Consider the following 26,397-nt stretch of genomic DNA (forward strand, 5'->3'; position numbering starts at 1 on the left):
TAATGATGTTCCAAACAGTTGATTTTGGTAATCCTAAGGTTTGGGCGATGTCTCTCACTGTTTTATTGCTGTTTTTCAGCTTCATAAAGGCTTCTTTGGGTTTCATTGGCACAACTCTGGTCCTCATGTTGAAAACTGGCAACTCCAGACTCCAAAAGTGATCAAGAGCTTAGAGGCAAACCTAGTGGTTGCAAATGGTGACTGGTGCATGCTGTGCTGTTATTTTAAGGTATATTAAACAGGTTTATAATACATTTTTATTGTTTTAATATAAAATTACTATTAATCCAGCTTTCCAAATGTAAGTTTCAGAAGAAAAATGTTTGGTGGTAGGACTGTAAAAGTTTTAAGGTGCAGATGAAGAGGGATATGGGCCAAAAGGAAGCTCATGATCGGGTAAAAAAAATTGGTCAACATGGACGGGTTGAGCCGAATGAACTATAAATTCTACACAGCATATCATCCACATTGAAATGACATGTTTGAAAAATGAACAGAACTCTGAAAAGCATGTTTCCAAAAACTGTCCAATAGGACAATTCCACGTGGAAGTGTCCTTATGCAAATAAGGAATAGTTTCAAGCGTGACTGGGTTCATATTTTGAAAGCAGGATAGCCTATGAGAGGAAGGTCTTCTGGGATTTGACCTCTCAGAGCCTGAGGCTATGGCCCTTCATCAGTAAAGACTGTGCAAAAGCTACGGGACCACAAATGCAGCCGCAGTAGAAGTGAGACAGAGGAAGGAATGAAGTCGAGTGCATTTCGATTGCAAGATGAAGCTTATTTAATATGAGCCAGTCAGGAATGTTATGCGCGGGATTTATCTGTCCATCAAAGATGCCCAGATGGCCTGCAAAACTATGATTTTCACTGTATTTCAGCACAAGTGATTTTAAATTGAACTCTGAGACCCTGGACCCTACCTGGTAGTGGATAGAACAATCCCCTCAGTGAACAGTGTTTTGCTGGAAACTGGCAAAGTGGGATGGTATCAACCAATTACTATAAAATTATTTAGTGGATGGAAAAACCAGCAGCACCACATGGATGCACGTGAGGCATTGTTTCTGACGCTCATCTAACAAGTACCACACAGGTGTTCCAAGTAGAATAATAGTTATTATTTTGGATCTAAACTAACTGTTAATGTATGAAACATCAATTGGTATTTTGCTGCTAGTGTCTGTTGACTAACTGTGTATTTCCTCCACTGTTATTTTTGTTTCCAGTGTTGCAGAGTAACGTTCTGCAGTCTCCTGTGTAATTGCAGAGTGACGTTTTCGGAGTTTTTTTTTTCTCTGGAAAACGTAATGCATTGCAAGAAAAAGAATACATACCAGGCTCAGAAATATCTCAGGTTGTTTCTATTAGTTGCTAAACCCATGTATGAAATGACCATATTTATTGCTCTAAATTTAGTACTTGGGCCTGCTCAGAGGCCTTTGGACTGAAGTCATTGCCAAGATCCTGTGAAAATTAGCCTCCCAAAATCCTATCACCCACTTACCTTACACTCAACTAAACAACATAATAAGCATCAACAACAAACCCAAATCATGACTTTACAGTTAACTGTATTCCAACTGTGTAGTTATCTGTAAATGACGATGGCCGGTTACTGGGCTGTTAGTAAAACAGAACTACAGTGCTCGCCATAATGTTTGGGACAAAGACACATTTTACCTTTATTTGACCCTGTGCTCCATGGTTTTAAATTTGTAATCAAACAATTCACATGTGATTGAAGTTCACATTCCAGATTTTATTTAAGGCTATTCGTATATATTTTGGTTTGACCATGTAGAAATTACAGCACTTTTTGTACATTGTTCCTCTATTTCAAGGCACCATAATGTTTGGGACATTTGGCTTCACGGGTGTTTGTGAGTACTCAGGTATTTTTAATTGATTCATTGCTGCAGGTATAAGAGAGCTCGGCTTGCTTCTAAAGTTCTGATCACCTTTGGAGTCTGCAGTTGCTATTTTTCAACATGAGAACCAGAGTTGACCAATGAAACCCAAAGAAAAAACTGAGGCTGACAAACAAATAAAACAGTAAAAGACATTGCCCAAACCTTAGGATTATTAAAATCAACAGTTTGGAACATCATAAAGAAAAAAAAAGCATACAGGTGAGCTCAGTCATTGCAAAGGAAGGTAGGCCAAGTAAGATCTCCACTGCTGATGTCAGAAGAATACTCATCATAATGAAAAAAAAATCCCCAAACACCTATCCAACAGATCAGAAACACTGTTCAGAAGGCAGGTGTGAATGTGTCAATAACTACTGTCCACAGAAGACTTCATGAACAGAAATACAGAGGCTTTATTGCAAGATGCAAACCACTAATTAGCCACAGAAACATGATGGCCAGATTACAGTTTGCCATGAAGTATTTAAAAGAGCCTGTGAAATTCTGGAAAAAAGGTCTTGTAGACAGATGAGACCAGGATTAACGTATCAAAGTGGTGGCAAAAGCAAAGTGTTAAATGTAAAGGAACTTCCCAAGATCCAAAGCATACCACCTCATCTGTGAAACATGGTGGTGGGGGGTGTTATGGCCTGAGCATGTATGACTACCACTGGTACTGGTGCTCTTAATGGCAGTAGCAAAATGAATTCTGAGGTGTACAGAAACACCTGATCTGCTCGTGCTTGAGCAAATGCCTCCAAACTCATTGGATGGCAGTTTATCAGACAGCAAAAAAATTAATCCCAAACATATTGCTAAAGCAACAAAGGAGATTTTCAAAGCTAAAAACTGGAAAATTATTGAATGGCCAAGTTAGTCACTTGATCCATATTCTATTGAGCATGCTTTCCATCTGCTGAAAAGAAAACTAAGGAGGACAAGCCCCTGAAACAAGCAGGAGCTGAAGACGGCTGTAGTAGAGGCCTGCCAGAGCATCACCAGAGAGGATATTCAGCACCTAGTGATGTCTATGAATTACAGACATCAAGCAGTCATTGCATACAAGGGATATTCAACAAAGTACTAAACATAACTACTATGTCCCAAATATTATGGTAACCTGAAATGGTGGAAACTATGTATAAAAAGTGCTGCAATTTCTACATGGTCAAATTAAAATGTACATAAAGAATCTTGAATAAAATCTGGAATGTGTCACTTTAATCAGATGTGAATTGCTTGATTACAAATTTAAAACTGTGAAGAAAGCCCCCAATGATCTTTGCTGATTTAGGTCTGAGGAGGTACAGTTACCAAACCAGGCAGTGATGCAGATACATCTGCTGAAGAATTGGCGGGGGGAGGGTGGAGCAAAGAGATGAACTTTCCTCATCCTTAGAGAATTTATCAAGGAAAATTGTGAGTGCGAAGATACTCCTGGAGTAAGTCCTACAACAGTTGAATAGTTAATGCAAAGTTTGAGCGAAGAAAGTAAAACTAGGAGCAAATGACATCTATTGAACCACAAACACTGAAGCCAGCTAATTAGTAGATTTATAAATGCTATTACATCTCCAAGGATGGTCACCTTGTCATGGTGAAGAAGCTCGTGTGGTCTTGTGATCCCGAAAACAATGCCATCTGGAGCTATGCTCCTGGTAGGGTCACCCATGGCGGTAAGATCGAGGGTGAAGTCCTTGACAAAGAACCATCCAACCAAGTCCTCACGGTGGAATGAACAGATGAAGTTACCCTGAACTCAACGGTTGGAGACAATCCCACCTTCAATCCAATACATTCATTTATTCTTTGCCATTATTTTTCGAATCACTGGGACCATTGCCTGAAGAGGGCGCACAAAATCAGTGAACCGGTGCGGACTCAAAAGGCCTGTTTCTGCTCCGAAAATGGTTATATGGCTGTGAAGGTGAACGAAGGCTGCAACAAATCCATCAACTCCAATCATTGTGGCTTTCATGCCATTGGAACTAGTTGGTTGATTTGTGGTGTGCTTCTTGGAGCGCAACATCAAGTATGCATTAAACAAATACACACACAGGCATCTTCACTCTGTGGATCAACAGAAGGCCATCATACTCGACTACAAGGCATAGCCATGACGAAATGCTATTAAAGAAGATTTGCTCTATAAAATGAAAAGTTACGCATTTGGTGACTCCAAAACCCAGCAGCAATAGATATTCACCAAAACAAATGGTTACTTAAACAAAAGTTGCTTTGAATTATCTTTAAACATGAAAATGGAATCAAACTTTAACTTACCACTGTTGACTGACTTAACTTCCTTGTAATTCTAAGCGCATTTGTGTGTAAGTTCAGAAAAGTTCTTTGGTTCACAGTCCAATCTCGCTTCTCATTCTTCCAAGTTCACTGGTTGCAGGCAATTCTTAGACTGTGCACAGAATTTAACATTTATAAAGTTCACCAGGTTTTGGTGCTTGAAAGGTAAATGGTTACCACTCAGGAAGGTTCTTGTTGGTTTAGAGGGAGATTGGTTGTTCCAGGTCATCCACAACTGATTCCTTTTTAATTAGCCACTCCAGTGTCTTGCTGACAAAACTTGCCCCCTCAGAGTTCTCCAGATGATAACCTCTTTCTTTCAGGTCACCACAGAGTTCCTTTTTGTTTCTCTTATTCCAAGTGTAACATGAGGCAGCCAGTCCTCTCCTCTTGCATGAACCACAAGGGCTTTGACCAGGCCCTTTTCCAAAGGGGGTTTTCGACAAGCTTGCCAGCTTGTCCTGTTCCGGTCCCAGCTGCTCTTGCTGGCTGTAACGGTGTCACTCTAGGTTACATTGGTCGCTTTAATCGAGGTCCACTCTTTGAAAGGGATTTCAGTTTAAGAGCCCAACTTTTCGGCGAGTCCTTTTACAGTAAAGAAGGTGTCCAAAGGCTCCATCCAATGCAGACAGGGTGGGAATGTTTTACTGGGTGAGAAGTTCAGGCATGTTACTATGGGAGACCGTCCGCGCCCCTGTTAACGCAGGCGCAGAGAGGTTGATGGATGAGCATCCGGGTCTCGGAAACGGCGAGGCGTGTCTGGACGGCCGGGGAGTGCGCATGTGCCGGGAGCCGCCGAGCAGTTGGCGACCACGGCGGAGGTGTGAATGGGAGTCGCGTCAAAGGGAAAAGACGTTAACGAATTTAGCGCCAGCGGCGTCTGCCTTCCGAAGCGCGAGGCCTTTGTAGGGTGGGGGGGCGTCGGCTTGTGGTTGGGGTGGGGGGGGGGGAAAGAGTTCGACTTTAATTTTGTCGGCGGGCGCTAGCTTCTGAGGAAACGGAAGCGCGGCGGACTCGGTGGCAGGGCGGCGCCAAGGAGCGGCGGCGGCGGCTTCGGGGGAGACACTGCAGCCGGCAGGATGGGCTGTACGCTCAGCACCGAGGACAAGGATGCGGTGGAGAGGTCCAAGATGATCGACCGCAACCTGCGGGAGGACGGCGAGAAGGCGGCCAGGGAGGTCAAGCTGCTGCTCCTGGGTGAGGAGGGGGCCAAATGGCTCTCTTCCCGTCGATCTCGGGGCGCCGGGGGTCGGGGGGTGGGGGTGGGGGTGGGGGCCTCCAGTTCGCTTCCTGGCGGGGTCTCTGCTGGGCGGGAGTGATCTGATCACATTTTCTTTAGTTCCCCCCCCCCCCCCCCACAATTAATCTGATGTTATGACCTGCAGATGAACCAAGTTGCTCCATAATATGTGGAGTCAAGGGATCTGGACTAAATGGGCAGCGATATTTGCCCCTAACTTCGGGGGTAAATGGACAGGCTTGGTGGTTGTATTTAAATGGTGTACAAACTATCTGTTCACTTTGGTTACTTCTCGATGCGTTTGAATCAAGTTTACGGGTTGGGTGTATTGGTTTTTAAAAAGTACCCAGGCTTTAAATAATCGTTTATTTTTATTTTCAAAGAATATTCGTAGTTGATCAGGGTTATTTGAGGGAGGAAACCCCCCCCCCCCCCCAACTTTCTGCCAATAGTCTTCACGTGGAGCCTGAATCGATGCCACCATTTAAACTTCACTCAGTTGCGAGAACATCTTCCGAGTAACGTTACTATTGTGTGGAACATTGGCATCACAGGGCATTCCCTCCATTTTTTGAAAACATTCAGTGTAATTCTCTGAAATGTGCCAAAACAGGCTTTCTAGTTTCGTCATTTAAAGCAATAAACCTCGTTGACTTTGCTCACTTTTTTCGAGTCTGCTGAGACTTTTTCAGTCGGTGATAAAATTGATCACACAATGGCTTGGTGCCCAACATATACTCGTGATTAAAAGTCTTTTCTTGGAGGTTTTTTTTAAACTTTATTTAAAGATTTTATCACAGGAATAAAAAGAAAAATTACATTTAAAGAAAAAGTATAAAATAATATAATCACAATACAACATCAATAACCTAACTTAATTCAACCTAACCCCCCTCCTACATATACAAGAACTTAAAAAATCTATATAAAAAACCCCACCCTTCCCCTCCCCCAAAATAAAGAGTGAAGAATTAGTAAAATTAATAATAATATTTAAAAAAGCACACACAAAAAAAAAACAAATAAAAATAATTAAAAAAAGGATTTATCAAATCTAGAATATCACATCTAGGAACATACTTAAATCAAACTTAATTGCATATACTTGACAAATGGAGTCCACTTCAACTTATAAAAAGACATCTTATCTTGAATTGAAAAAGATATCCTTTCCATAATTAAACAAGACTTCATCTCTAAATACCACCTATCCAAAGTTAGTATATTTCTATCTTTCCAAGTAGATGCTATACATTTCTTGGCCACTGCTAAAGCTAAATAGATAAAAGTAATCGGATAATCATTTAATCCTAAATCAATTAATGATTGCATATTCCCTAACAAAAATATATCAGGATCTAATACAACACAAATATTATATAATCTATTAAATATAGATTGAATACCTTTCCAAAACTGTTGCAATCGGTCACAACACCAGACAGTATGTAAAAAAGTACTAGCTATCTGATCACAACGAAAACAACAATCTGACTTACTAAGACCAAATTTTTTTAATTTTTCTGGCGTTAGATATAATTGATGTATAAAATTATAATTAATCATCTAATCTAGCATTAATCAATTTCCGAATACTATTTTGACAAATTTCCATCCAGGCTTCATCAGCTATTGTAGAACCTAAATTTTTTTCCCATTTCAACTTATCTTTATCCCAATCTTTCTTACTTTCAATTTCTTGTAAAATACAATACAAATCAGATATATACCCCTTTTCTGGTATTGAAAGTACATATTTCTCAAAACTAGTTTCGGGCAATAAAGTCATTTGACGACCACATATTTGTTTTACAAATGATCTGAACTGATAATACACAAATACAGAATTTTCACTAATACCAAATTTCTTTTGTAATTCCTCAAAAGAACAAAAATGTCCTTCAAAAAAACAATCAGATAATTTTTTTATTCCTTTCCTTTCCCATTGTTTCAAAGTGATATTGGAGACCGTAAAAGGATCTTGGAGGTTTTCTGATGGCTCTATAGAATGGTTAGTGTCAATGGATTGAAAAATTGCTTTTTTTTTTAACCGTGCCTGCCTGTCCCGCATCAGACTTGTCAGTCACCAACGAGCCTGCAGCAGATGTGGACATACCCCTCCATAAATCTTCGTCCGTGAAAGCCAAGCCAAAAAAGAAGAGTATAATAGTATTTTGATTTTTAATGTATCATCCTTGCTTTCAAATCACTCTGGTCTCTTAGTAATAGTTTCCAGCCCTGCTTTCTTTAATATCTGTATCCTGCTCATTCTTGCCTGTTATTCTTTTTCAGTTCTTTTATAATCTTCAAAATTTACCTTCACAGGTATTCTCCCATCTGATCTAGCTGTGGTTTTGGTGGGTTGTTTTTGTTCTGAAAGAGCTTGGAGCATTTTTGCACTTTTAAAGGCTATTTAAATTGGCCAGATGTTGCTGTTGAAGTTAAGCAGGAGAATCTGCAGATGCTGGGGTCTAGTGCTGGAGAAACTCAGCATGTCACGCAGTAACTATTGGAAATAAAAGGCAATCAATTAGGCCTGAGCCCTTTGTTGGAAATGGTCGGGATTCCTGATGAAGGGCTTAGGCCTGAAATGTTGATTGCCTTTTGCCTCCACTGGATATTCCATGACCTGCTAAGATTCTCCAACAATTTGTGTATTGCAACATTGCTGTTGAGCTTCCTGACCAAGGGTCTGCTGAAAACTATGGATCTGCATTTATTTTAGTAACCAGAAATTGTAAGCCAGTTTGTATTTTGTATTTCCAGTTTGTACTTTGTGGTAACAGCTAACAAAATTAATTGAATAATATTAGTCTATAACAACATTCTCTGGTAGATTAGATACACCAATCCAATTGGATTCCATGTCATTTATTCTTTAGTATTTCATTCACTCTCATGTGACAGGTAATTTCTTCTCAGGGCCACAGATTTTTGTGGATTTGCTGATTTTTTTTAATTGCAAGATGAAAAGCAATGTGTGAATGTTTTGACTACTGTTATTAGATTTTGGCAAATATTAAGTAGCATTTCTGAAGAATACTTGGCTGTATTTTGGTTTGAAAAACACTAAATTGATGCCTCTATCATCACAGCCTTTTTGCAGAATGCTGAACTGGAATATCTAAAAGTTAGCCATACCTGGATAGTGGTCATTGTTTAGTTCTTTAAATGGAGCAGCATGCAATGTGTTGCAGCTCTTTCCAAGAAGTAGTTGAGTTATTTGATATGCTCATAGAAGTACAGTGATGTATCCTGCATAAGCTAAATATTTTACAACTTTTTTTTATGGGGTTGGTGTTTTGAGTTTGCATCACTGTTTACATATTATTTTGCTAATCTGTCTTCTGGCTCTGCATTTGTATCCATTTTCTAATATTTGTTCCAAATTTTTCAAAAATACAATGTGACCTCAGTGTTTCCCAACGGCACTTAATCCTTGTTAACATTCTTCTGCAGCATTTGAAATTTAAAACTGAAACTGTCACCGGATGTTTTGCAGTTTAAATATACAGTACCATAAAATTGAATCTTTCTTGTGCGTATTTTTCACATTTAAGTAGTATTGCAATCTAATTTAAATATTCTGAAATGTAGCTGGGAGGTGAGAAGTAGTTCTGGCTTATTTTGTTTTCCCAACTACAGACTCCATTGCCCCTGTTAGAGTGGTGTTTCTTAAAAATATTGCTCAAATATTTTTTTTTAAATGGGTATCCTGGGGATTATGGATGCAAATTGGAATTTAATTTTGTGTATTAATTAATTCTCAAATGTATTGTACGTAGTAATTAAATTGTATCAATATTTATCTTATTTTGGTGAGTTACACTAGAAAAATATAAATAATTGTAGAAGAATCAAATAAATATTTGTTCATTAGAGTTTTGAACTGAACCAAACTTCTATAGAAGTTTGAAACTCCACTGGGCAATTGGAATGTAAATTGGATGCTTTAGAGATTATTTGAATTGTACTGGGCAAAAGAAACAGAAAATTGATGATCACAGCAGGCTTAATGTGGCTGGGTGTCTATTTGTAATCTTTGTCTAATATTTCTAGTGAAAAGAAAATTATGGGCACATTTAATTGGATTTTGGGATTGGAGAATCTTTTAGAACTAGTTGAAGCTATTTGGCTGTGTGGAAAATTTGAAACTAGTACATAAATTATCCCATTCTTTTTGCCTTTTAGTTGGTAAATATTTCTTGTTTATCCATTTCCAACTGGACTTGCATTAAATTAATGTCATCATTGATTGCAACATTCATTCCATGAACACATTTTTAAAAAAATCTACTAGCTTTCATTTCTCGAAGAACCTTGAAGGTTGGCTATATGTATCTTTTGTCCTGCTGAGTTTCCCCAGCATTGTTTTTACCAGCTTGCAGAGCAGTTAAAACTGTTTCTCCTTGTTTACTGTGCAAGCCATTCATATTCAGATGAATATCTTTATTTAATTCCACTTTTTAGAATGATATTAATTTCCAATGTTGTCATACCTGTACTTCTATCTGAAAATAAAATGCTGTTTCAGTGTCATTGAACAATGTATGTCTTTTTTTTGGAGGCAGCTTGAAGCATCTTAAGTTCTTAAATTGCTTGCTATTGCTGGCCAAGAAATGTAGATATTTAGTCAAAGAACTCTATCAAACTTATTTACATTTATCAATTTGAAGAGTGAAAAAGGTTCAAGAATTCATTTTAAAAAGATTGATTATAAATGTTGATTGTTTATACCTTGGGTATTTAAAGTGGTGCATCTTTTGTATCGTTGTAAATTTTGCCAAGTTTACAAGCTATCTGCCAGTTGGAATGGTGCCTGGAAAGATTCAATGCAGCGATTGTTTGGTTGCTTTGGAGTGCATCCATTGCTTGAAGGCCAGGGTGATCTTGGAACTTTCTTATAAGTTCAGTTCTGTGATAAAAGTAAAATTTTCATGTGGCATAATCTTTAATGTCTTACCACTTTGCTGTCTTCCATGGACTCTATCTGCATCTCTTGCTGCCTAGGAAGTCAGCTGATATTATATTAATGAAAGACACACCCTAGGCATATTGGAGAGACTGGGCGCAGACTGGGAGATCACTTTGTAGAGCACCTCAGCTCTGTCCGCCACAATGGTATGGATCTCCCAGTGTCCACCCACTCCCTTGCTGATAGGCCTGTCGATGGTCTCATCCACTGCCAGACTAAGACCACCTGCAAATTGGAGGAATTGCACCTCATCTTTCAACTGGGCACCCTCCAACTGGATAGCATTAGCATAGACTTCTGGCTTTCATTAAGCCCTCACATCCCCTTCCCCCCAAAAAAATTCCCCTTATCCAATCAACACATTTTGCTTATTCAGCTTATTCCTTGAAGAAGGGCTCAGGCCCTCACACTGCCAACCCTCCCCTAAAATGGGTAAACTTGGGTAATGTTCAAAATGGGTAAGCCATTCACTCAGGACCATAATTTACCTGGTTCATCTGGATCTCAGGACGGTCCCACCTCCAGCAGTGACTTCGTGAGTGACGCATTACCTACTTGCAGGGTAGTGAAATCGTAACGGGAGAAAAGCACATATGTGCTCAATGTATAAAAGACTGTTGGAAAATCTACCGCAGTGGGCTTCAGACTGTTCAAATTTAGGACAAACCCACAGACCAGATTATTGTTTAGGAAATAATGACAGAGTTTAACAACTATTTACATACCATTACTTTGTATTAGGTATTATAAGTAATCTTGAGATGATTTAAAGCACAGCTATGCCTTGACAGCCCCTCTAATTGTACCTAGCATTCACAATGCCACAGAGTGATTAATGAGTTAATTCAGCTGGGCTCTGATTCTACCCTCCACCAAGAGTCAGAGCCTGGTTGTTATTTACTTCCCCTGCCCAATTGGGACCTTTCACACTGCCAGATTGCCACTACAGACCTGGCAAAAATTGGCTGGTTCAACCCACTTTATTTGGTGGTGTGAAAGGGGCTGGTGTTTCCTTTGGATGCTGAAAGACTGGCTGAGTTCCTCAGCATTTTGGTGTTTTTTAAGCCATTCATTTGCATGGTGCTAACTGGTTTTCCTTTTCATTGTAATTGTAAATTGTGCTGTATGAAGGCTAGAGTAACCTATTGGTTCATTTGCAGGAGAACCTTTCTCACAGTACTCTGTATTTTGTGATAAATAAATTTAAACTTAAAATTTAATTTAAAAGCCATAGATTGGTCATTCTTGCAAATGTTCCCTTTTTTAAATGTAGGGTGCACATTTAATATGTAATTTTGTTTTTTGCTGTAGAGTAATAGCCTGAAAATTGTTGAAACTTCTGAGGTTTATGTTTCATGTCTCACTTCCTGCTTCTCTAAACCATCTCATGGCCAACTTCCTGTTAAGGTCAGAATCCAAAAGGATGAGTGTCAAATGATGCCATGTTGGTTGGCTAGTACAGTGTACCCACAATGGTTCTGGGCTAAAACCTGGCAGTCAAGAAAGTCATTAATGGATGAATTTTTTTTTTAAATCAATGAATTAAAAAAACTGGAATCACTAAACTTTGGCAGGGGGTAGGGTGCGGTGGTGAGTAGGAACATTAACCAAGGTAATTGAATAAAATAAAAATTAATCTATACTTGTGCTTGTTTGTCATAGCTGGTCCTCTGTTCAAATAGGTAATCTCAGCACCACTTCGTGAGCAGGTTCCCTGTGTAAGTGCTGGGGATATTTAGCAAATTTGTGTTCAAATTGATACCTTCCAGTGGCAGAGTTCACCTTTAGTACCAGTCCATAATTAGCAGTGAAGTAGAAAATTTGTTCCATTTTTGTTGCAAATGTGAAGAAAGCAGTAATGATGTGGTCCCTCTTTATCTCAAACGTGCCATACAATTTATTAACTCTGACATCATGGAGTTTCCCAATCCAGAAACAGAACTCTAAAAAGAAAATGTGAATCTAGGGAAGTATTTCCCTTGTGAGAGTCTGAGTGAAACATTCTGTTCCGGGATTAAAGAAATTACTTTAACTGCTGAGTTAAAAAGGCACTGTGATTGTAGTGCAATAAATAAAGGTACTGAAGAAACTCAGCAAGTCACACAATATAGGGAGCAAAAGAATATAAGCAATGTTTTGGGCCTATCTTGATGAAAGGTTCAGGTCTGAAATGTTAGTTATATCCATTTGTTTCCTGTAGACACTGCTTGACCTGCTGAGTTTCTCCAACATATTTGAGTATTGCATGTTATCTGCTGAGTATCGAGTGTATTGTTTTGGATTTTCAACTTCCTACAATTCATTGTATTTGTCTTGCTACAGCTCTGCTTATCCATGGTGATATTTATATCGGCTGATAATTTCCTTACTGCTGACTCTAGTTCTGGATTCAAATCTCGCTTCAACATTATAAGCTAGTTGTTCTCAAAGTGATGTTGTCAAATCTGTCCTTTTCAAGCCAAGCTATTAATGTTCCCTGTATCTAGAGCTTCCCTCTGTTCTCTCGCTGTTCTCTACAAAGTAAAATATGTTTGATTTTTCCTGATCCTAATAAATGGTTGTAACCTGAGGTGATAACCTGTTCTTTTTGGCACACATTGCGTTTTTTTTCCCCCAGCAGTTTATTTTTGTTAATCTGAGGGTTTGTCTGCAGTTTCTCACACAAGACCACCAATCAAGGCAGACATATTGCCCAAGCCCCCTTTCAACTCTTGCACCTCTCACTTGAAAATCTGTTAATTGCTTTGCTGGGTTTAAATACTGGAAATCCTTTCCCCATAATACTGTAAAGCCTTTTTCATTAAGGAATTTTTCAAGCCAAGGATATCCGATTTTCACAGTAATATTACATATCCCAATGAATGAAATTTTTGCTTGATTTTAAAATAAAACGCTTGTTGTTTTAAAAAAAAATCACATACCACAAAACAGTCCTTAATATTGTTTGTCCATTATACATGGAAAGATACTGGTTGTAGATGCGTGTCGCGCGTTTAAAAAAAAATCACGTACCACAAAACAGTCCTTAATATTTTTATCCATTATACATGGAAAGATACTGGTTGTAGGTGCGTGTCGCGCGTAAAAAATCACGTACCACAAAACAGTACTTAATATTGTTTATCCATTATACATGGAAAGATACTGGTTGTAGGTGCGTGTAGCGCGTAAAAAAAATCACGTACCACAAAACAGTCCTTAATATTGTTTATCCATTATACATGGAAAGATACTGGTTGTAGGTGCGTGTCGCGCGTAAAAAAAATCACGTACCACAAAACAGTACTTAATATTGTTTATCCATTATACATGGAAAGATACTGGTTGTAGGTGCGTGTAGCGCGTAAAAAAAATCACGTACCACAAAACAGTCCTTAATATTGTTTATCCATTATACATGGAAAGATACTGGTTGTAGGTGCGTGTCGCGTGTAAAAAATCACGTACCACAAAACAGTACTTAATATTGTTTATCCATTATACATGGAAAGATACTGGTTGTAGGTGCGTGTCGCGCGTAAAAAAAATCACGTAACACAAAACAGTACTTAATATTGTTTATCCATTATACATGGAAAGATACTGGTTGTAGGTGCGTGTCGCGCGTAAAAAAATCACGTACCACAAAACAGTACTTAATATTGTTTATCCATTATACATGGAAAGATACTGGTTGTAGGTGCGTGTAGCGCGTAAAAAAAATCACGTACCACAAAACAGTCTTTAATATTTTTATACATTATACATGGAAAGATACTGGTTGTAGGTGCGTGTCGCGCGTAAAAAATCACGTACCACAAAACAGTACTTAATATTGTTTATCCATTATACATGGAAAGATACTGGTTGTAGGTGCGTGTAGCGCGTAAATTTGCTCCTCTGTTAAAACAGTTACACTGATTATTAACTTAGTACAATACTTCAATTTTTAATATTCTGAAGTTGCAAAAAAACATAAATGGGGTTATGATCATTTTTTTCCTCTGCACCAGCAGGAACTTTATTTGGTTTTATTTCTGATCTTTGATTCTGAATGCTGTTAACATTTTATGATTAAGTTGGGCATTGGCCTGGTAACCTAGTCCAATCTGAAATTGATTGAGCCATTGCAAGAATTCATTTAAGATACCAATTCTGTATAAATGGTTATTCGAGTTGACATTAATAAATATGAGTAAGCAAAACCTTTTCCAGCTGATGACGCTGCAAGAATAGAATTGTCCTAGTATATGCCACCTGACATCTGCACGAGCTCCATGAAATACAGGTATGCGCTGCTTAACGTTCGTTTGGGCAGCGTCCAGCAGCATGTATGTCCGTGGTCTCAATTACTCAGTTAGCGCGACCAAGTGCGCAGCAATTTAGAAAAAGTGCTCACGTACTATAGGAAATGGTATACTGTATATCCACATGGATCCCATTGCCTGGCTCTCTCCCCACAGCCCCGTGTCAGTCCCCACACTGATCCCACGGCCCCGTGTCAGTCCCCACACTGATCCCACGGCCCCGTGTCAGTCCCCACACTGATCCCACGGCCCCGTGTCAGTCCCCACACTGATCCCACGGCCCCGTGTCAGTCCCCACACTGATCCCACGGCCCCGTGTCAGTCCCCACACTGATCCCACGGCCCCGTGTCAGTCCCCACTCTGATCCCACGGCCCCGTGTCAGTCCCCACTCTGATCCCACGGCCCCGTGTCAGTCCCCACACTGATCCCACGGCCCCGTGTCAGTCCCCACACTGATCCCACGGCCCCGTGTCAGTCCCCACACTGATCCCACGGCCCCGTGTCAGTCCCCACACTGATCCCACGGCCCCGTGTCAGTCCCCACACTGATCCCACGGCCCCGTGTCAGTCCCCACACTGATCCCACGGCCCCGTGTCAGTCCCCACACTGATCCCACGGCCCCGTGTCAGTCCCCACACTGATCCCACGGCCCCGTGTCAGTCCCCACACTGATCCCACGGCCCCGTGTCAGTCCCCACACTGATCCCACGGCCCCGTGTCAGTCCCCACACTGATCCCACGGCCCCGTGTCAGTCCCCACACTGATCCCACGGCCCCGTGTCAGTCCCCACACTGATCCCACGGCCCCGTGTCAGTCCCCACACTGATCCCACGGCCCCGTGTCAGTCCCCACACTGATCCCACGGCCCCGTGTCAGTCCCCACACTGATCCCACGGCCCCGTGTCAGTCCCCACACTGATCCCACGGCCCCGTGTCAGTCCCCACACTGATCCCACGGCCCCGTGTCAGTCCCCACACTGATCCCACGGCCCCGTGTCAGTCCCCACACTGATCCCACGGCCCCGTGTCAGTCCCCACACTGATCCCTATTTACAAATAAAAAGTTTACAGGTACACTACTGTATCCCATATAGCTTTGCTAAGTCTATAATATAATGTTCACACAATGTCCCCATTGCATAACGCCCATTTCTCAGAACGTATCGTGGATGTTAAATGACACATAACTGTATATTGGGTATGCAAGAATTTAAATACTATTTTGATGCCAAATGTTCAATGAAACAAAATCAAATTGCAAAGAGAAATTGGATTTAAAAAAAAATCAATCTTAAAATGTGATGTGTAGGTGTGTGAGTATAGTGAATGACTGATATTAAGTAGGTGAGTTTTTTCTGAGAGGGAATGTCTGCATGCCACCTATGAAATGGAAAAGTAAATTCCTTGTAGCTATAACATTTAAATGGATTTGAGGTTCAAAACCTCTTATTGTGGAACATATATAGGAAATAAAGCATTCTACAATTTAAGAAGCATGACAGCCAATTTTCACACAAAATATCAGAAATACCTTTGGAATGATGGCCATATTATGTGTCTAGTTTATTTGATGAATAAATAATAGCCTGGAAACTAGGGAAAGCAACCCTTTAGAAAAAAAAAGTCTGAGGCTTTATGGTCATTTAAGAAGCAGATGTTCAATGCCTTGTGTGAAATGTCACCTTTGGCAATGCAATTCTCAGCACCATAGAGCATCAATATGACCTGGTGTGTAATAGAGTTCAGATGTCTGAAAGACAAAAAAATTAAGAGAGCAAGTCAAATGACTAAATATGTCATTTGATTTAAATCCTATTGCCTTCATTGGACCGCTCTTCATATTTCCTGAGTCCACAAAAGTAGTCATGTATTTACAATAAGGAAAAGAAGATTTATATTGAGCACGGTTTTTAGTTTGTGGTTTTCCCTCTGAGCAGTTGATTTCCTACATTGTATTTTGAAGTAAAATTAAACTTAAACCTGTGATTTACTCGATTTAGCACAAGGAGCATGAAGATGGTTGATCTGTGGATTGTGATCTGAGTAGAATAAATGAAATGTGCTTGTGCTTTTTTTTTACTGACCATAGCTTATTCTTTTATTTGCATGGCTATTTCTGTGTTCTAAAAAATATAGCAAGTACATTCGCTTATAATAACGTATGTTCTAAAGCAGCCCTTTTCAATAAGGGGCATGTGGCTTCCTGAGAGCCACAGGAAATTTTAAGGGAGACAGTGAACTGAAATCTTCATAAGATTTTTGTGTGGCTGGTAGGAGAGAAATATTGTCAAAACCAACTAAACTACTGCTTCATAGGGAAGGGGGCCTAAGGGAGCTATTACAAAAAAAAGTTGAGAATGGCTTTTTAAAGTAGTTCCCATACCAGATGCCACTTTTGAAGTGTGTCAGTTTACTTAGGCAAACAAGGTTAATTTGCAGAGATGACTTGTTCATATTTTTTTAAAAATAGATTTTTAATGCTGTAGTCAAGAGAGAGGTACTGAATATGACCACATACCTAACGAAGCAATCCCAAGTTTTAAATATCTTAATCTGAAGCATTTTGTTTTTGCTTGCATTTGTACTGCTGCACATGCTCATTGCCTTCTGGCTGGTCAGATGATAGCGTTCTCAGTGGGTGAGCATTTCTGAGATAGTATCACAGCTCTCTGATTTTTAGCACAGTCATTGACAAGGATGGGGCAGAAAATTGAAATCACATTTAGTTGGGAGAGGCTAATTACAATTAAATTGGGCAGGAACTTGGGGACCGTTGATTGGAAATGGATATTCTTTGAGAAATACACAGCAGAAATGTGGCGGTTAGTTAGGGATCAGTTGCATAGGCTCAGGCCTGACTTTTATACCTGCACTGTTCCTGTCATGGCTCCCCTTGTCTGATGTCACAACATGCTTAACAAAAGTGGGTTTCCCGCATTGGGGGAACTTTTCGGCATAACAATGCCCTTCTTCCCCGCGCGCTGTCCCTGTCTGTTGGCTGCGTAGCAAGGCCAGTGCCATTTTGAGGTTGCTGGCCTTTAACCTGCCCTTGCCATTCACCTGCTGGTTCACTTGTTGGGGCCAGTGCCGCTGCGTGGGCTCCTGGCCTTTGGTTGTGCTTGCCACCTGGAGCGCCGGCTCAATCTCCACGGTAGGGGGCTGCCTTAGGATTCTGAATAAATTTGTCCCACTGAGACAGGGAAGGAACGGTAGGGTAAAGTAATCGTGGTTGACAAGAAGAGGTTGAACATTAGGTCTAAAGAAAGCATACAAAGTTTAGGAATCAAAAATCAGGGCCTTGACAATTATAAGGTAGCCAGGAAGGAACTTAAAAGACTTGGGAGAGCTGGAAGGGGACATGCAAAGACCTTGGCAAGTTGGATTAAGGAAATTCCCCAAAGCATTCCATGTTCATAAGAAGAATAGGAGGACAATTAGAATGAGCGTAGGACTGCTCAGGATAAAGGGGAAATGTGTGCCGAGAAGTAGAGGAGATAGGAAAGGTCATTAATGAATACATTGCTTTAGTGATCACCAGAAAGAGGGACCTTGATGAAAGTGAGATGAACATGGAGGCATCTAATGTACACGTTGAGGTTAAGCAAGAGGTACTTTGGCGGTTTCTGAAAAACCAAGTCTGGGGATGGACAGGATATACCCAAGGTACTACAGGAAGCGAGGGAGGAGATTGCTGGGGGACATTGATAATCTTTGCATGCTCCCTGGCCATAGAATAATGGAGAATAATAAATGTTTTTTCATTGTTCAAGGTGATATTGATAATCCTGTGAATTATTGCCAAGTGAGTCTTGCGCCAGTGATTGATAAACTATTGGAGATGGTTCTTGGGACTTGCGAGGATTTGGAGAAGCATAGTCTTTTTAGGGATAAGTCAGCATGGTTTTGGGAGGGGCATATTGAACCATGAGATGTTGGACAAATTGATGAAGGTAAAGTGGTTGATGTGGTGTAACTGGATTTTAATGAGGTGTTCCACAGGTTCCCCATGGTAGGCTTGAGCAGAAAGTCATGAGGCATAGGACATTTGTAAACTTGGCTGCATGGATTCAGAATTTGCTTGCCCATTCAGAAGGCAGTGGGTGGTAATAGAAGGAGCATATCCTACTTTGTGGCGTTCTGAAGGGATCGATCAGTTCTGGGATCCCTGCTCTTTGTGATTTTCTTTTTATCAATGAGTTGTCAATGGAAGTGGAGAGGTAAGTTAACAAGTTTGTGGATGATGCAAAGTTTTGAGGTGTGGATACTGTGGAAGGTGATCATGGGTTACAACAAGATATGGGCAGAATGCAGAGTTAGGTGGAGAAGTGGCAGAATGGAGTTCAATCCAGAAAATGTGAAGTGATGGACTTTGGAAAATCCAACTTGAAGGCAGTGAAAATTTAATGGCAGGATTCTTGACAGTGTATCAAAGTCTGTATGAGCAGATTTGAACTGTTTTGCCTTAAACTGTAGTAACCAGATAAATTTGGAACTAGAATCTTGGTCTTAACATAGTATTCAATACATAAAAGAGTTATTGAAGAGGTGAGGAAGGGGGTGAGAAGCTGAGGAAAGGGAAAATAGTAAGGGTTTAATTAATTTATTCTCAAAAATAAAAGAATATAACTGAAAGCAATTTTATAGTTAAATAGAAATGCTGAAATTACTGAGTTCAGTCAGTATTTGTGGAAAGAGAAATTAATTTTCCAATTTGATGATCTATAGCAAGATCATTTTAAAGAATAAGTTGAATCTTTTTCTCTCCACGAATGCTGCCTGGCTACTTAGTTGACATTTACAGTACTTTGCCTTTTTATTTCGGCATTGTAGCATCTGCAGTTACATGAAAGTTGTATTTACATCCAAATTATAGATCTTTTTTATCATCCCTCAAGTTTGAGACAAAGTTGAGTTTGAGATCATTTCATCTTTTTGTAATATTGCTGTGAATAATTTTGCATCTTTCCATTTTCCAATCTTGATGGGATAATAAATTTTATGGAAAGTAATAGTTGGGTCCTCGGAGGAAGTAACCCTTCAACTTCCAAATCGATGTAGACTGCTTTTTCTGTGGGTCATATCACAACAATGATGTCATAAGTATGAACCCTTATTTTTCCACATATTTGTTGTCATTTTTGTTCCACTCAATCATAACACAATATAATTATAACCCACTGAAGTCATGAAATAACTTTAGTGAAATAATTCTTTTGGGTTTGTAACAGAAACATATTTTAAATGTTTTTTTTTCCATAACTCTCTAGAAATGGTATATTCACTCTTTATCAGTGACAGGAAAAATGTGCAATGATATTTTAATTGTTTCTGGAATTAAATTTGTACTGTAAGATTTTGGATTTAATTGAGTATTCTTAATTTTAAAATTGGTCTTGCCCATCCAGAATTCCCTCAGTGTTGCAGTTAATTATTGTAATACATGTTGCTGCATATCTGATGCATGCTTCAACTTGTGAAATACAACCAGAATGCAGCTGAGATACTGAAATTGTGGCTTCAATATAATGTCCTCAAAGAGCAGCATTTTGTATTCTGTTCCACTCATAAATTGTTTATTAATAGAGTAAGTTTTATGAATTCTCTCCAGGGAAAAATGATGTAGAAATAATAAATAATTTTGTTTCAAAATGATCCACCACCTAAAATGACAGAAGGAGAAGAAGACGAAATGAACTGACCCAGTCTGTAAAAGTAGATGACACAATTTTCTTGTTTATTTTCATTGTGTGATGACATAGTTTAATGGGTTTCATGTATCGTATATGTTAAACTTTGAGTGGGTGGGGAGGGGGGTGAAGGAGGGAGGGAAGGGAGGGGGGAAAGGGGGAGAAAATGACACTGTGTATATTCAAGAGGGAAATATTGTGTGTATTTTGGTCAGTATGGTTCATAGTGTGAAAAATAAAAAAATATTAAAAATGATGATTATGGGAATAGACTTGGAAGCTATGGTTTCAAATGGACTAATACAATTACATTTTGGAATGTTAATCTAGCTGTCTCTTGTAGAAAACATTTTGTATGAAATTCAGTGACATTTTGTGTAAATGTTTCATTTGTTTAAAATATATTCAGAATCACAGATTTATTTTGGTAGTAATCAACAATATATTTGAAATATTCTGAATCTGGCTGAAAACTACATTTTGAGTTATTGGAGCTATTCCTTCGGGCATATAATGCAGTATAGTATTAGAAGGCAAGGCTTTCCAGTGGCCAATCACTTTAATTCTACACACCATTGCCACACTGACATGACTGTTCTGTAAAATTAAGGCCATACACAAGTTGAAGGAACAATTCCTTGTATTCTGTTTTGGCAGCCTTCAACCAGATGGCATCAATATCACCTCAAATTATAGAGGCCCATCCTTGGCCCTCTGCTCTCTCCCACATCACTTAAGCTTTATTTATTCTCCCCTTACATCTGTATCCACCTATTACCTCTTACCTGTTATCCCATGGTCCCCCACTGTTTGCCTACCTTGTTTTTTTGGATGCTCCTGCTGAAGGGCTTGAGCCGGAAATTTTGGCAGCCTTTTACTTCCTATGGACGCTGAAGGACAAGTTTTTCCAGCATGTTAGTGTGCTGCTTTAGAAAAATGAACTTGGATGAATGAGATCCCCAATTTGACCTTTATTTTGTGAATATTCCATCGCTTGCAAGTTTCTTATGGCTCTAGGGCATTCTCTTTCCTGTTAAGAGAACAAATATATGTTCCCTTCCCCACCCACCTATATTTTAGTCCTGAGGGAAGGTGTCACATCTGTTTAACATGTATTCTATAAATATGCTTTTTGTAATGATGTTAGGGGATGGTCATGCCACTATGTGCCCAATCCACTTTGATCTACATGCAAATAGAGAGGTTTTTAAAGATATATGATTTTTTTTTTGTATGGTTTACCTTGTAGGCTAGAAAAATTCCAGACATTAGTCTGACACTGGCTTGTGAATTTCCAGAAAACTAACCTGATAACTCTCCCTTGTCCCTCTAATTGGGAGGGCATTCTGTGTTTATAATTATTCCCACAGGTAATTTAAAGCATCCCAGAATTGTTCTGTTTTTACTAGTGTACTTGTTTATCTCGACTTGGCTGCACTTTGGATGTAATCACTTTATCTTTGTAAGAAGTTTAACACCATTAACTAATGCAATAAAGCCAATTATATGCATATACTTGAAGATATTAAGGACCCAGCTATGATTGCATGGGATTATTGGATCATTTTTTAGTGGATTGCATTGTTTAGTTGGAACTGTTTGAAATTTTAAATTGTGCTATATATTGAGCTTGAATTTTTAGCATTTGGCTGTTCAGAATCTTGAGTCAGTTTTTTTTTAATTTAATTTTTTTTAAGCCATGTTGCAATTGTCAAGGATCTGAAGACATCAGGAATACAATTAGCAGACATGGCTGAGTAATGTTATTGAGAAATTGAGTGGAAAATACCAAATATAGGCAAAATAATTTCCTATTTAGACATTGTTTTAGCAAGTGGTTTTTAAAGCTTTTTGTTTCAGTGAAATAATAGAAAACTGAATGTTGTGCACCTTAAACATTTCACTAATGTAACGGGCCCAGAGGACCCCAAAACCCAGCAGCAATAGAAATTTATCAAGTCAAATGGTTACTTAAAAGATACTTTTAATTTTCTTTAAACATAAAAACAGGATCAAACTTTAACTTATTACAATTAACTTAAACCTCCTAATTCTAAGTGCATGTGTGTGTAAGTTCAGAAAAGTTATTTGATTCACAATCCAATCTCACCTCACTTCTCCAAGTTCACTGATATCAGACAATTCTTATACTGTGCACAAAATTTAACATTTATGAATCTTCACCAGACTTTGGTGCTTGAAAGGTAAATGGTTACTGCTCAGCAAGTTTCTTGTTGGTTTTCAGAGAGATTTGTTGCTCGTTGGACACACAAACTGATTCCTTCTGATCAGCCACATCAGTGTCTTGCTGAAGAAATTTGCCCCATCAGGGTATTTCAGATAACCTCTTTATTTCCGGTCACTACAGAGATCCTTTTCTGTTTCCCTTATCTCAGCCAGCCATCTCCTCTTGTATTGACCACAAGGGCTTTGAACAGGCTGAACTAAGAACTCACAACCCATCTTCAAAATGGGGTTTCAAAAAAGCTTCCAAAAGCCACTGCAGAAAACCAGCAGTTGCTCGTGCTCACTCTGTCACACTTAGAGAAAAACCTGTTTGACTCTCTCTGCTTGCAAAACCGCATGACTTTCCTAAAAATAGCAAACTGCCTTTAGACGGATTGTGGCACTGGACCCAATCTTCTGCGTCTTTTCATCTGTTGCTTTCCAAAACAATAATCCGTTACTCCACAGCAAGTTCAATTTACACCTACTTCTGAAGTCGTTCAGCAAAGCAGTTTCCATTATCTTTACAAAGGCACTGGAAGCCTGGACTGTCTGGCTTGAGAAGAGGTCTGACATTTTAAATGAGATCTGTATTGTCAAGTGTTTGTTTGTTTGTGACCTACACTTAAAAAATCCCCACAATTTATCTCCTTTAAAATCTATCTATACATATTATAAAATATAACATAATCTGTCACACTAATCTCTGAGGTATTTCATTATATAGTAAAACATCTAGTATCCAGCACTTGCCGGGATGGTAGATGCCGGATATGCAAATTTTACGGTTGCTTGAATCTCACAATTACAATGTCTAACTAATACACCTGTTTTAAGAATAAACAGTTTAAAATACAAAATGTTATACTGAACAAACTTCACTCTCATGAATATAGAAAGAATTTTACTTTATTTTCAGTCACATTCTTTAAAAACATTTAAATGTAGCTGCATCTCCATGGAGCTGCCCGAAAGACAAACTATAGGTAATAAACAACCCCTCCCCCAAGAAAAAAAGCCTAATATACTTAACAATACAGGTGGTCCTCAACTTATGATGGGGTTGTGTCCTGCACTCCCATCTTAAATCAAAAAATTACAACTCATAAAAGAACAGTGCACTTACCTTTTTTATAAATGTTGAATACAGCGACTGTGAGCATGGTTGAGTCAGCATCGTGAGAGAATATGCTGTGCACTACTCTTGCGCTATGCTGCCATTGCCCGGTATAGTGTGAGAGTAGTGTGCCATGGGGACATATTGGAACTCAAAATTGAAAGTACGGATTCGAGCCATCGTAAATCATCTACTATCTGTATACTAATAAAGACTCCTGCTAAGCAGGGACCGAGACTCTTACTAAGCAGGCTGCCAACATCAAGCGACGTCAACTAGCTCTTTGTCCTGGCGACACCATTTTATCCAACTTTATTCCAGGAGCTGCTATGAGCAAAACTCTTCATCCTGGGAAACATCATTTTATTCAAACACAATTTTACCAAAGGTTTATGTTACTTCAGAGAGCATTTACTTTTACAATTTTAACATTTTACTTATTCCTGAGTGCCACCTCTGAGTCGTTGTATTCTGTATTTAAACTGTCAGCATACATTTGGAGTAGCAAGTCACAGATGCTGTGCTCAAGTTTTTAAGCCAGTTTGGCTTTTGAGACAGGATGTTATCTTTGTGTCAAGTACATTAAGCTGGTAGACATTTGCAGATTAAATGAAATTATTTAAATTCCACTTAAAGATATTTATATTCACTTTTTAAACTACAACTTCCTATTAATTATTTTAGCCTATCAATTTTCATATTTGTACATTTAACCAAGGAGTAATAAATCCAACATATTAAATTCCCTGGCAATATGGGAAAAAAACCACTAACTAGATTGCACTTGAGGAGTGTGCTTTCTGTTCAGCCTTTGAGTTAAGGGATATATGAGTGATATTTGGTGCACTAAATGGCATGAACTGCAGGGCACAAAGCTAGAGTGTTCTGTCATTAATGGATCAGTCATAGAGAATGACCAATTTTTTTTAATGTGTTGTTGGAAATTTGCTCTGGTCTAAGTATCAGGTGAGAGAAGAATGATGGAAGTTTTTAAATAATTCAAATTGATGGAAAATAAAAAATTGTCAAAATGCAAAGATAGAAGATACTATCAGAGATCTTGCAGTTTTGTGCTGGAAGATTGATTTGGACCAATCCTGAATATTATTACCTGCAATATATATTCTGAGATAAATATTATTTTTATTACAAAATGGTTTTTGTCATGCAGCCAATCCCATCTTGACTATTTGCAGATTACTTTTTTAATTAAGCATGATTCATACATGTCCCGAACATATCCCCTCATATGAAATAAATATTTTTAAACTCAATTAGCTTCACTCCTGAACATACTGAATTTATGGTTTATGACAAGTTTATGTAAGTGGAGGATGTACCATATTTATGTAGCAACAATCCTCTATGGTTGAGTAATGTTTATGCACAGATCCATCTTAAGATTTTCACATCTGTTATAGTAGGTTTCCTTTGCTCCCAATGCAAACAAGCACAGCACACAGAGCTCTGTCCTGCTATCACACTGGAAGCAGTCTCGTGAGGTCTCCACCAAGCAAGGGGATGTACTGGATGTTTATACACTCAAGCAAGGTGGTTGGAGAAAGGATTACATCAGCTACATACACACATGATCTAAAACTAAAGTATGTTCAAAGTAAAGCATTACCTGTAGGACAAGCTGCAACCTCCTCACCCCCACCTGCAGTCTCATAGATTAAACATCAAGGTTGAAAAACATGATGTTAGAACAAAGTGACAGTCTAAAAAATTCAGACTCAACGAAAACATCAGAATCCCTTATTTCTTCTCCCCTGCACTCTCTGCTTTGACTTCCTCCTTAGGCACTCCAAGGTTGATCAAGTCTGTGAGAGGCACTGAAACAGTACTGCTTTTAACCTTTCACCTCTTCCCTGGACACTGAATTCGAACAAGCTTCTAAAGGTTTCAGTATCCTAAGGGCTTTATACATTATTATTTCACATCTGCTTGAGTTAAGCTCTTAACTAGTTGGTATTGATGTGGCACCCTACCTCTCAAGGTACACTGCAAACGGCCATGCTTGTTAATTAATAATCCAGTTGGGGTTGGATACAGTAAAAGTTTTTTATACATGTAACTTGAATAAATTTGATTGGAAAGGTGAAGACTGACATTTAATAAACATTTCTGCTACATGCTTCTGCAAAATATGCATCACTTCAATTTCCTGTACTAAATTTCTTGCTCCTATTTGTTATTTTCTCCTGAGATAATTTATTGTACAAGTAAAATATACATTAATTTAGTCCTAAAAATATATTAAAAAATTTAAAAACCAAACATTGAAAATCTAAAACAAAGAATTTATTGACACATTTCTCTTTTTTGCTCTTGGTCAATTTTCCTTATGTGCTTCCACAGTCCCTTAATATCCTTTACGATTTTTCCTGAAAACCCACTGTTTAAGGCCTTGTGGCATTTGTCATAAACAAGTAATGCTTCAGGGTTCAGTTCTGGTTACTTCTATAGAAAGAATGTGGAAGCTTTAGAAGGGTTGCAGAGGAGATTTATGATTTCAAATTTATTGACTATTTCAGATTTATTGTCAGTACATGCATGACATTACATACAACCCTGAGATCCTTTTTCCTGCATGCGAGGCAGAATTATTAGTAGTGCAAAGAAAATCTGTACTCCATGTACACATG

At 38.8% G+C, this 26,397-nt stretch overlaps 1 protein-coding gene and 1 long non-coding RNA gene across 4 annotated transcripts in view; one reads left to right on the plus strand and one right to left on the minus strand.

The window, feature by feature from the left end:
- LOC138748862 (uncharacterized) overlaps positions 1 to 4,901 on the minus strand; it is a 102,840-nt gene extending 97,939 nt beyond the window's left edge. For all 3 annotated transcript variants that reach the window (XR_011348287.1, XR_011348289.1, XR_011348288.1), the window contains exon 1: positions 4,197 to 4,901. This is a non-coding gene — a long non-coding RNA (uncharacterized lncRNA). The remainder of the gene's footprint in view (positions 1 to 4,196) is intronic.
- Positions 4,902 to 5,150: 249 nt separating this feature from the next.
- gnai1 (guanine nucleotide binding protein (G protein), alpha inhibiting activity polypeptide 1) overlaps positions 5,151 to 26,397 on the plus strand; it is a 33,527-nt gene continuing 12,280 nt past the window's right edge. Inside the window, exon 1 of the mRNA XM_069909129.1 lies at positions 5,151 to 5,411. Coding sequence (XP_069765230.1) covers positions 5,294 to 5,411 — 118 coding nt within the window. The 5' untranslated portion in view covers positions 5,151 to 5,293. The remainder of the gene's footprint in view (positions 5,412 to 26,397) is intronic.

This window comes from Narcine bancroftii, chromosome 13 (genome assembly GCF_036971445.1).
Source record: "Narcine bancroftii isolate sNarBan1 chromosome 13, sNarBan1.hap1, whole genome shotgun sequence".
NCBI lineage: Eukaryota > Metazoa > Chordata > Chondrichthyes > Torpediniformes > Narcinidae > Narcine > Narcine bancroftii.